Raw genomic sequence first — 12,770 nt, 5'->3', positions numbered from 1 at the left:
GAACTACAGCAGCACCCAGTCTGTTCATATTTTGAGTACCGAGTGAATACTGCATATTTGGCTTTTTAAAATGATGATGCAAACTGGTTCCATCAAGCTATTTCAGCGTGTTAGCCACGCCACCTGTTATGTGTCACATCAGGTTTTTCTCTGGATAAATATTCAGAGCGTCTGTGCTAAAACAACAACTTTATGTCAAGAACATTTAAACATTTCCCTGACACAAAAGTATCAATGTATAAGTTAAGATTAAAATGCTTTTTTAAATTTATTTACTTGACTAAATTTTTGCTCAAATTCCCAGTGTGATTATTAGTTGGCTTATATGCAAAACCTCTTACTGGGACTATTTTATTCCGTGCAGGAATACACACTGCGTTGGGGAAAGAGTGAATTACAGTCTGATGTGTCAGTGTTGAAATTATTACCTGGAAAATGAAGAATGGAAAATGTGCCGCAAAATCCTGCTGCCTGCAAACCAAACGCATCAATAAATTGTTATATTTTCAACTGTATCATCACAAATATTATTTCAAATTTCTTGGAATATCGCAGTGTGGTTTTTAGGCTGTATCGCCCACCCTTATTGGCTCATACATCTTTTTTGCTCTGTTATTGTTTCAGGCACTCAAATCATAAACAGATTTCCAAAACATTTGTTTAAATATTTACCTACTCGTTTATGCTTTGTCTAACTCTGTTATGCTCAGCTGGCTGTTGTGGATGTGCCAAATCCACAGCAATGCTTCCAGACGTGTGTTGCCAACAGGCCACAGGTATCGTAGAGCGCCCTCTGGTGGATAAAACCCTCCGACATGGTTGAAGGATGTTTCTTTTTTTTTTTTTTTTACTGACACTCTTATCACTGCTTCACTCAGTGAATGGGTTAGATGCAGAGAGCAATTTCCCCACGGGGATCAATAAAGTATACATCATTATTATTACTATTATTACATGTAAGTGCGTCCATAACGGCACTTGTCCTGTGGTTGCTGCACTTTTTCCTCCCATCATGTCTGGTTGCGTTTCCACCATGCGATGATGAGACGAGGGTGTCCCCGACTGACCTCAGTCTAAACTTGGTTTAAACAGCCCAGGCCTGTTTCTATGTTTATTGGAGGCCTGTTAGAAACATGATGCCCAATGAATCACTGTGTGTTACCACTGATGCTAACTGATGCCTTTTTTCCTCCTTGCTTTCTTATCTGTCTGTCTGCCTATCTTTGCAGACGTAAAAGCAATGTGTCCACTTTATAGCACACAGTTGGCTGCTCTTGTTTGGTATTTCTCTGATGTATGTGAGTAATGGCTTTACAAGTGTTTACAGTCTTGGATTTTATTATCTGTTTACTGCAACACTGCTGGGCTAATTTCCACATGCGCTCATTTCCGAGCTTTCTAAAAGCTGAACTTTAGTGTTTGCATATAAACACAGGCTGACTTAAAGCGCTGATTTCCACTCATTACAATTATTTATCTGTCACAAAGTTTCCATTCCTTACGCCCTCTGAGCCTCGTATCTGTTTACAGTTGTGTTAATGTAATCCAAGGCTTGACACAGTATTCTTCTTTAGGCTGAGTTATCGGGCACAGTGGAATTTTTCTGCCCAGCTAGTCTCATGATGTCATTCGAGTGGGAGCACTGGTAGCCGGGGCCTATTTCACGGCTAGATCGAGCCTCTGAGTGCAGCGTTCCAGCGAGGCACTAATCAGGGCAGGGCGGGCCCAGCAGCCTGATGGCTGACACTAATTGTTCCTGCGCCGACTTAAAGGCCATGTTTGTGAAATATTTAGCTACCCGTCTGTTGACAGTTAACTCCGTCCTCTGCCTCTGAACTCTTAACCCCTTTACTTATTATTTTGCTAGTTCCTGTCCAGTTGTGAAATGCATCAAGTTTGAGCACAAATGTCAACAACAGCAGTGCACAAACGTGGCCCATAGAGCTTAAAACCAGCAATCGCCTCACATCTGTTACAGTGCGCTCCAAGATCTCCGTTTTGGATGAACCCCAAAAGATTTCGCCATGCTCCTCCTCGCGCGATTGTCTGCTTCCGTCTGGGATGAGCCAGAGCCATGGTGTGTAGAAAGCCGTCCCTCGGTCCCCAGCTGCTTCTCTGTTTCTCTGTCAGCGCCGTGCTGAGCGAGCGGCGGGACGTCTGTGTTTACCTTATTAATTAGCCCAGTGATCCAGAAACACTCTCCCTCTGGTAACTAGAATAACAGTGAAAGGTTACACGGGCGGAGGAGAGGGAAAAGGAAAATAAGAGAGCAGGCAGCAAGCAAAGGAAGAAAGGGAAGGCGGCATGGTCAGGAGGGACCAGAGAGTCGTGGAGGAAACCTGATGTGGCAGGTCAAAGGATTTAGGTGGTTTTTGTTCATTTTACAGATTGCAGTTCTTGAGATCATGTTGACCCCAGCTTGCCAGTTTCAGTTTTATAACAGTGGCATAAATTATTGCTGTGAACTGCATAGATCAAGAATCCATCATCTCTTGTCTTCTTTAAAAGCATCCAAGTATGCTGTGCAGCTTTCCAATTGGCTGAAATGAATTCAGATCGGAGCGTTGCAAGCCAAAATTCAAAATAGACCATTAAGTAGACAAATAGACAGCCTGACAGCGCTTTTATGAATCTGCTCCAAGTGTTTCCGATTGCTCGACTCCTCCATCTTGGGCCATATCTGTGTCCTGGGGTCTGCAGTTCAAGGCCATACATGGAAAGCCAAGAGACGGCGCCCAGTGAAATGAATTACATTAGCAATACAGAGTTTTCCCTCGGCTGCGTGTTCAAAGAAGGGCTGGGGAAACGTGGCTTTCATTAGGTACTGCTGGTTTAAACCGGGTTAGAGGTCACTTTGAAAGCTGAAGGGGAAAAAGTCTCTAATATACGAGAGCGAAGAGCAAAGGGAGGAAAACACATTTTAATTTGATCAGTTAAAATGAGCTAATTTAAAGCTATTGCTTCAAATGGCTTAATGCTATGAAAACACTCAGGTCCATCTGTGAGTGGACTTTTCCTGGTTAACACTATTGTGACACAGGCAGTAGATCCGGTGAGGCCTTGCTGGATTGGACCTCTTCCAACTCATCCGTGCTCGATCCGTTTGGGATTTGAGGAGTGTAGAGGCCGGCTCGATGCCGTGGGCTCTGTGTGGTGCTGTTTGCAGGGAGCCCGGCGCATTGGAGCACAACACTGCATTGTAACATTTCTTTCCCCTGAGGAGCGTGAGTGATGGCCTGTTTGTGTCTGTGCATACCTGTGTTGGCAAACTGTGCTCTCAGCTTGTGCCACTTGACATTTGGCTGTCATATAAAAAGGCCCAGCGGGGCTTTAAAGGGGATTTACAACCTCCTTACAACCCTGTGGAGTAAAATTCCTCACTGGTCCCGCGAGTTCATTTGTGGTTCCCATTATGACTTATCTGACTTTGATGGGGGGACAGACACCCTGCTTGGATCATGGGGCCATGTCGCTAAAATCAGAGTGCTGTCAACTTGATTAGCTGCACAAGAAGGTTACCTCAGAACTCACTTCCTGTTTCTTTGTACCATTAGAGAAGTAAAGTAGGGCCACTTAGCTTCCAGTAAAGATGAAAATGTATTTACAATCCTTTAAGCTTCAGGTTAAAGCCCTGCATTGATCTTTCCAGAGACTTTTCTGGCAGAATGGGTAACCCAGTCCCTCTGGCCTCCAATAAGGACTCTGCTCATTGATGTAGTCACGGTCCTGACACTCTCCTCTCGACTTGTCATCATTTTAACTTGTGCCTGAATGTGCCTTCATTTGGCATCAGTGTGCAATAAACAGCTCTTTTAAAACGACTGATTTTCGTGTCTTTTAGGGGTGCAACGATACACAAAATTCACGGTTCGGTTCGATACTTTGGTGTCACGGTTCGATATTTTTTCGATACAAAACAATGTTCATGCTTTTTTAATTTGTCATTTATTAAAATTATAAATATATATTTTAACTCAAACGTACAGTTTTTAAATTTAATGTTGCTGAAACAACAAAGGGATAAAATAATAAATTATCTGATGGAGAAATCCCTCATCTTTGGAAAAGAGTTTATTACAGAGAAATGGCTCTTTCCAAAATAAAAGCTATACTATGCGCTTCTTCTGGGCTATATTCTCAGCAGCATATTAAACATATCAGGTCCCCATAAGGAAAATCATGTGCTAACGGCTGTCTAAATGACTCGGGTAAAGTTTGTAGCATGGTGCTTGTTGTTTTGTCTGCTTCCACTTGTCTTTGCACTAGGATGATGTTGGAGTAAATGTGCAGTCATATTCGTTGTGTTCCCACTAGCGCTGTCAGCGTTAATCTGAAATGACGTTAACGCCACAACACGGCAAATCTCCGTTAACGAGCTACCGCGGATCGCCCCGTGCGTGGGGCTGGACGGCGTCAACACATTAACGAGCTAACTGCGCTAACGCAGTAGTTCCCACCATGTAATTGAGCATTGCGTGGCACATCCGACATACTGTTTTACTTTTGTCCATGACGCGCTTACCTTCAGGGTCATACTTCACATGAAGACCAAGATAGTTCCAAAGGCCACATCTGAATGAGGGTGGGGGAGGTTCAATTTGCCATGTTGCAACGAGCTTAGCTTCTGTCTTGCTAGCTTGCGCTGTGCTCAGTGGATCTGCGCTCGACAGTGCAGCCTAGGCGGAGTAGTCGAACGCAGATCCACTGAGCGCTCAACACAGACAGCATCGTCAGAAGAAAAGTTGATAAAATAAATAAAATTTGTATTATTCGATACATATGCGTACCGAACCGAAAGCACTGTATGAACGGTTCAATATCAATACGAGTATCGTTGCACCCCTAGTGTCTTTGGGTAATATCAGTTTTGAAACCAGCTCTGATAACGTGACGTTTACCTGTATCAGTTTACTTGTTTATGTCATGTGATTCATTTATTTATTGAGTGTTCAGACTTTGTTCTGTTTGCCCGTTTTTATTCACTCAGCTGTGTATGTTCATCCAAAAAAAAAAAAACCCCAACCCTGCATCTTTTTTAACTGCAAAGCTTCAGTTTAGGTTTTTTGGGAAGCTAAAATCTCCAACTCTGGCTGTTCCGTGTGTTTTCTCCACACAGACATGTGTCTGTCTCCCGTGAACCCCTTTAGCCTTGATCATTAATCTCCTGTAGCCCCACTGTGATCAGGTGGTCGTATCTGATTCTGCCACTTCCTCTTCCCTTCCACCCGGCGCGTTTGCTGCATCTCCGGCATACCGGACGCTCCCCCCACTGCTCCCAAGAGGAGCTGACGAGAATTCCAGATAGATCCCGAGCAGCTGAAGGTCTCGTATGTGTCTGTGGGCGTGTTTGGGTCAGCCACCAACAGGAAGCCTGATTTCACAATGTGATAACATGTCTTTGTGTGGAAGTGCAAGTTGTAATCCGAGACTTCCCGCTGTATCGGTGAGGGCCTGGTGTGTGTTGGAGTGCTGATTTATCGAGCACATGGCACACTCGGCTTCACTTGGCTTCAATGAAATTTAAAAAATGCTGTTTAGCAGTTATCAGGAACATTTGAGGCTTTATTTAGCTTCACGCTGACATCCGTTTGTGTCAGGATCAGCCAGAAATTCAGGATCATTTTGAGCCCAGCACAAGTTTTCAGGTCGGCGTCGGCCTGCAGTTTAGATGCTGGTACCTCGCTCGCGTCGTTAGATGTCGGCGTGTGGCTCGTGTATATTAGAAAGAAAATCCCTGTAAGCTTGTCTGTCAAATCAGAACAAAGTTTGAAAAAGGAGCAGAGAATTATGAGACGTTCAGCACAAAGTGGTTTTGACAGCCATGTCAGCTTTAATGTCTTCAGCGGTCCAATATCCACGCTGCGCGCTCCTGCTGGAAAAAGATAAGCAGCAGATGATGGAGAAAAGATGTCAACTCTTTCTCAAGTCTCCTCCAATATGTTTTTGATTGGTTGTTGCTTTGACTTCAAAATATAAACCTGATTTATCTCCCTCTCTTTGGTTTTCAGCCCTTCGATGCCTTTTCGATTTCCCAGAAGGTAAGACCTGCCAGAAACGCTCAAACTTCTCCTCCTTTCTTTATTTCTGTCATCCATCCATCACAGCTCTACTGGAGCCATCATTCCTCAGTAGTGAGTCACGACTTATTGATGGGAGCGTCACTTATCCTGCAGTAACTAGCAACTTGGATGTCCTCATTTATCCATTAACCTACAGTAAAATCTAACTCTTAAAGAGAAGACATGTTTTCGTTTTCTCCGTTTGTTCCCTCAGTGACTAATTTGATGCTTTTTCTTGTTTCTCCTACTCTGTATGTAATCAGAGGCACATGCTGTTTGAAATCAACTGTCAAAGGACGTCTTGTCATCAACTTTTATGTGTGTCTTTTTCACAGCTATGCTGAGCTAATAGCTGATTGGCCAGTGGTGGTGCTGGGTGTGTGCACGGTGCTTATTGTGATCTGTGCCCTGGTGGGCATACTTGTGCCTGACCTGCCGGATTTCTCTGACCCACTGCTCGTGAGTACACTACTCATTGGTCACCTTTGTAGATGACGGTAGCCGTCCTCTTTTCAGTGTGTAGTACTGTATTTTCCGCACTATACGGCACACTTAAAATCCTTTAATTTTCTCAGCAATTGACAGTGCTCCTTATGTATGAATTCTGGTTGTGCTTATTGACCTCAAACCAATTTTATGTGGTGCACGGCGCTCAAAAATCTGTCATAAATGCGTCAGTATGACTTTGGTAAGCTACGAAGCCGCACCGCTTGATGGATCATCAGAGCATTACGGATGCCGTAGTCAGGAGCCTTGCGGAGTAATCTGGGTCCTAAACTCCGTCCGTTTCAGGTCCCAAAGTCAAACAAACACTGCGGCATCACTGAGCGTTAAAAACGGTCTAAATTCTTTCATCTTTAATAAAATGATCAGCGTTGCTGCTTTACCAGGTGTAACAATTAAGTTTAACATCCAGGCATCCATGAAAACAGAATGTATTAAATTTAACGGAGTTAGAAGTTAGCAGGAAGTTAGCTCGCTAGTTTCCACCTAAACATTTCATACCATGTTCTGACTGAGAGATTTCTGAAGCATTCAAACGTACAGCTCTGCTGTCACTTCCAACATAAATGAAGACAGAAAACTAAACAGCAGTGATGTTTGCAGGGTTACTGAAGTTGGACTAGCTGGTATATAATGTTGTGCTACGTGATTGCTAGCAACACAGCTATGTTAGCATAACATTAGCACAGTGAAGCTGGAGGATGAACGCTAACTTTTTTCCACTCGATAAAAGTTAACGTGAGGGTTCCCGGTGGTTAGAGACAAATGCAATCGCATGGCAGGATGCTGTAAACGGACCAAACTTCAGTCAGGAGAACAACTGAGATAATCCATCCACAATACGAGGTTAGTCATTAATATACTGCAACAACATGGGAATAGAGCAGCTGATAGAGAATTCAACATTAATGAATCAATGGTACGGAAGTGGAGGAAGCAAGAAGAATGAGTTGAGGAAAGTTTGACTTATCCGACTGTTTTGTTTTGCTTAATGCGCCTTATAATCCGGTGCGCCTTATGGTCTGAAAAATGCGGTACTCATGTTGTATATAGAGACGCACTCATGCAGGCTGATCGGTTCTATGTTGTCCTGTTATGTTTGAGTTTAGTTTGCCAAAGCAAACTAAACTCAAACATAACAGGAGTACAAAAAAAGCAAACATGAATTTGACTGTTATTCACGTTATTTCTAATAATTTCTAAATTTCCATAGATATTGTGATGAAATAGTTGAGGGTTTGATTTTGGGGGAATATCAGTGAATATATTTGATTTTTAAATCGCTAAAAAATGTGTGTCGGGCTTAAACGTCCTGTATTGGCTGAGCGTGATGAGAACTGTGTGATAATAAAATGATCAGTTTGCCTTAATACAATACATTTCTACAAGCATAATCATGTCAATTTCTGCTGTTTTATTTCTGGTATCTTTTTTTCCTACAAGGGCTTCGAGCCACGGGGAACAGCCATTGGCCAGCGACTAGTCACATGGAACAATATGGTGAAGAACACGGGCTATAAAGCCACACTGGCCAATTATCCATTCAAATATGCAGATGAGCAGGCCAAAATGTGAGTTTACACTCATCTGAGATGCTTTCTGAAGCTCCGTGCAGGAACATGCGAGAGCCGGTTTAGCAGCTTTTTTTGTTCCAAAGGCTGTAGAGTTTCTCTCTGTCTGCTCATCAAGCCGTCTGAAAGGCGATTGACATTAAACCTCTCATCGGTGGGTTCATCTGCAGATGTTTGCTTTAGCAGAAGAAAACAAAGATTTGTTGCACAAGTGTCGCTGCAGGAGGACAAATCTCACATTCACATGTTAAATATTTGTCGTAACCCTTAGTCCACGCTAAAATGTGCAGTCTGTCGATTGATTACATGGGCAGCAAACTCTGAAAAACACACAACAGTTTTTTGTTCACTTGTCTGTGTAAAATCTCCTTCGAACACCTACAAGTTTAATCCCAATGCACCTGCGAGTCTTCTCATTGAGTCTTTAGTGCTCTCATTGTCACATCGTTGTGTCCCATCGACTTCAGTGTTCACTTTAAGATTATGGTTTTGACTTTTCGAGCCCTGCATGGACGAGCAGCGGCGTACCTCAGTGAACTTTGACAGCAGGTCCCTGCTGCATCATACGAGCTTTTCTGGCTTCCTCCTCAGACATAGTTATAGTTTTCCAGTCAGACCTTTTACTTCTTTTTGCCTCAGCAGTGCAGGATTCTGTCCACTTCACCTCCAGGTAAACTGCAGCAGCACTGCCCTGCACATCTGAGTTTTCTGTGTCCACATTTTGCCATCGAGGGTCTCTTTGTCACGTTTGCCACGGCCACAATTAGCTGCAGGATTTCCTCCATAGCGTGTAGATCAAGGGATCAGACCTCTGGCTGCTGGAACATAGCAGAGCATTGCAGACCATATTCTGGTCTTTGTGGGAGACCAGAATATGGAAATGGAAAAGTCTATCCTGCTGCTCCTTCATCCATCTCCAGGGCTCGCAAAATTTCAAAATCCCTGGTAGCCCTTCGGGCAGGGACTCTTCAGTTTTTGGTAGCCCAAAATAAATTTAAGTAGCCCGAATAAAAAAGAGAGCAATTTTTTGATTGATGTTTTGTTTCCGTTACAATATTATACATTAAAGTATAATATTGTAAAGGAAACAAAACATTAATCAAAAAATTGTTGAAAAACAAATTACAACATTGTATAAAAATTACAATCATCAACTCAGATACTTGGTTCTAACAGAAATTTCTATGAACTTGTAAGAACTGTGTAGGACATGAATCAGTCTGTGTCAGATCCTGAATTTGAAATTTCCACTGAAGTCACGGGTAAGAGGCAAGTGGAACCAAGATCGAGGCCGTTTGCTTTTTGAAGTTTGCAAAGACTGCTAAATTTTGCCAGTGGTAGTTCACTCTTTGCAACGTAGTAGCTGTTTTAAACTGATTTTCAGGTTTATCTTTAGTACGTTATTTGCAATTGGTGTTTGTTCTGGGAAAGATATTGCAGACTGAGCAATAATGCATTTCTTGCATTTCTCATGGGTTCTAATGGAGGCCTTTCTTAAAATGACTGGTCCCAGTAACAAAGGCGCTTGTCGACTCAGAAATCGAGGGAAAACCAACAACACACCCGGCAGAACATTATGTTATTTACACGGGTGCACATAAGTGGTCCGCATGTGCGCATTCGCTGTCAAAATAAAAGACGCGCACCAGATAAGAAGTTGCAACGCGCGTTTGCGTCCATATAAAAGGCACTGTTTTTGTCCGCTAGAGTGGGATTTTCACGGCACATTCCACACCACATCTCTGTGCGTTCATCATTTGTTTGAAGCCAGCTCACCTCCTGCAACCACTTTTCCGAGAATACGCGCTTCTTTTGTGGTTCGGACTCCTTCTGACATTTCTTTGGAGGTGGAGGAACACCGAAGTAATTGCTTAAAGGAGCTTCTTCGACATCTTTAAGAGTTCTAAACAAATGTCTGTCCTCCTCCAGAAAATCTTATGTACACAAACACGCGTTGCAACTTCTTATCTTGTGCGCGTTTTTTATTTTGACAGCGAATGTGCACCTGCGGACCACTTATGTGCAGCCCTGGTTATTTAGCTTGTCATATTGCAGCCACAGAAATTCTTTTGTCCATGAAACCATAAAGCTGCACTTTCTTTTTGCCTTATAGTCTGATTTGTCATAACTTTTCCGTTTTGTGGTAAGCTTTTCTTTGGCTGTCACTTCTTCACCCTGACCTGTCTTATTTGACTCAGCAGAACTAAAATATATATCCTGCTGCTTTTACACAGGCACTCACATAACGCTCAGCGACTCTCTGCGCGATCAACCTCTCACATGTTTAAGTTTGCTGCGGGAGATTTCACTTGTCATGTTTGCGTAGTAAGCTAACGATTGATAAGACGATGTCAGAGGAATTGGTGCGCAAATTATCGTCACTCACCAATCAGTGCTGTCGCTCTCTATACACAGTTCGCAAAGTGAAAGCAAAAAACAAGCGCAAATTCAAACGCGATTTCAATATGTCACATATTGACAGTGGCTCACCGATGCCAATGACATAATTACCCAGCTACATTTCCGAAAGAATGCAAAAGCATTGACATATATTTTTTCTTCCTACGATAGCCCGACGGGCAGGGCAGAGATAGATTTTGGTAGCCCGACTGGAAAAATCGCTAGCCCCGGGACGTCGGGCTAGCGATTTTGCGAGCCCTGATCTCCCCTCCACTCTCATCTTCAGATGGGTCAGAGTTGGAGACCGCTCTGTTTCTACCTCCTCTTTCCCCCTAAAAGATCATTCCCAGAGCCTCCTGTGTGCTGTAAAGTGTTGCCCTCTTCAAAATAACTGCTCCACCATAAACTACCTGAGCCAGAACCAAAGCGCCCTATTTTGTTTTCAGTGTCTTTGAAGCACTGAAAAGCTATCAGTGTTTATTATCATGGCCTTAGTTTAAACACAGAGTGTGGCTTTCTAAGAGAGAAGACTTGAAAGTGAAACACACACACACACACACCATTGTTCAATATCAATCATCAATAGTGAGACCCACTTATTGTGTGAGTAACTAGGCAAACTTGCAGGAAAAGGTAAAAAGTGTAAAATGTTGCTTTCAGTGGTAAAAGTTAGTGCCACCTGGTGGACACTATAAATATGAAACATTTAAAGCAAGTGGTCCAAAATAAAAAATCTTTAAATCAAATAAATTTACATAATTTTCTTAGACATTATTAAATGTTTAATTACTTTCGAGCCTGTAAAACTGAAGTGACAGTGTAGAGAACATTATTAAACTGTTACTGGTTGAACAAAGACATTATATAGCGTCTTTGTTTCGCACTCATGCCGTTGGCTTCCACTATCAGCCAAGAAGAGAGGTCACAGGGGAGCGAGAGTTAAAGGCATGGGGGTCAGAGGTAGGGGTGAAGGATACTGTTGACAGACCTGTCTGAATCTCCTCCTGAAAGAAGAGAGGGAATAGTCGAGGTTTGTCCATCCACGAGGTCAGCCTCTGCCTCCCGTCAGCCAGAGTCTGCTAATCAAGAGCAAGTCTTTGCATGTCTGTCTCTTTCAGGTCTTCATGCACACATCAGACTGCAGATATCTGCTTTCTTAAATTTTACTGTTGCTCAGTTTTGCTTATTTGATGCATATCACCATATTCACAGGCATGTCACTTTAGCATGATTAAAAATCAGTAGACCGAACAGTCTTTGAATCAGATTTTGTTTAATTTTTTATGAGCAGATGTTGTGTAGATACATGTAGCTAAGATTAGAGCCTCTAAAAACAGCTCTCTTCTGCTGATTAGATAAAGTCTGTTCTCTCCGTCTCCCTCAGTGGACGCCTTTGTCTGTCTTGCGCCGCGTGTCTGTCTTCATGTAATGTTGTATCAGAAAGTGGCTCCTGCTTCTGTCAGCGAGCTCCCCTGGCTCATCCCCGCTGTCTGTCACTCTCTCTCTCTGACAGCCGCCTGATTACCCTGCCTTCCTCTTTTCCTCCTAAAAATGTGGCTCATTTAAAAAACTGATCTGCACGTCTCCCCCCGGGCGCCCTGCTCAATCAGAGTTACCATTATGATTATTAGAATAATGACAGCAGTACCTCGCTGTACTGCAGAAAGTCATTTATCTGATTTCTTGTAGGGAGCTGCGATGACTGCTGCCTTTTCTGACACAGCAGCATCCGTTTGATTCATGAAGTCATGAATAAGAATTCTTTCTGGATCGTTTTCAACTTGGTACCGACTGATTATTATATTTGCAGCACATTTGTGCTACAAATATTTTTAGAGCTTTTCCTCATTTTCTGTCAGTCATTGAACACATTTAAGTACCAAATGACACATTTTTGCTCTCATTGTTCAGAAGGAGCTATCTGCTCTGACAGAACTTAACGGAAATGGTATTTCCAATAGTTCAACTGTAATGTTAGCTAGCTGTGTTATTATAGACTCACTGGTCATTTTGTTAGTTACATTTAGCTAGTACCAGGTTGGGGCTACGTTTAGCTTCAGAAATACTATATTTCTTCTGGCTGTTGCTCACTAGGTGGCCCAAAGTGTGCCGAGGAAACTTAACAATATAAAAATGCCATTTAAAAAAACCCAATGTAAAACAATAATAACAATATAAAACAATAATAGGAATGTTAGGAATTAACTATGAAATAAAGTTAGTTTTACAACAACAG

The 12,770-nt window shown here is 42.6% G+C and overlaps 1 protein-coding gene across 5 annotated transcripts in view; it reads left to right on the top strand.

Moving 5' to 3' along the window:
- The window catches only part of disp1 (dispatched homolog 1 (Drosophila)), a 106,309-nt gene that overhangs the window by 85,788 nt on the left and 7,751 nt on the right, over nucleotides 1-12,770 (top strand). For all 5 annotated transcript variants that reach the window (XM_084953503.1, XM_084953502.1, XM_084953504.1 and 2 more), the window contains 3 exons: nucleotides 6,009-6,038; nucleotides 6,395-6,518; nucleotides 8,007-8,134. In XM_084953503.1, the coding sequence (XP_084809629.1) occupies nucleotides 6,009-6,038; nucleotides 6,395-6,518; nucleotides 8,007-8,134 (282 nt within the window). The remainder of the gene's footprint in view (nucleotides 1-6,008; nucleotides 6,039-6,394; nucleotides 6,519-8,006; nucleotides 8,135-12,770) is intronic.

This window comes from Perissodus microlepis, chromosome 15, assembly GCF_051167445.1.
Source record: "Perissodus microlepis isolate ML-2025 ecotype Zambia chromosome 15, ASM5116744v1, whole genome shotgun sequence".
Classification (NCBI taxonomy): Eukaryota; Metazoa; Chordata; class Actinopteri; order Cichliformes; family Cichlidae; genus Perissodus; species Perissodus microlepis.
The sequence above is the reverse complement of the archived record's forward strand: the minus strand, read 5'-3'. Positions and strand labels throughout refer to the sequence as shown.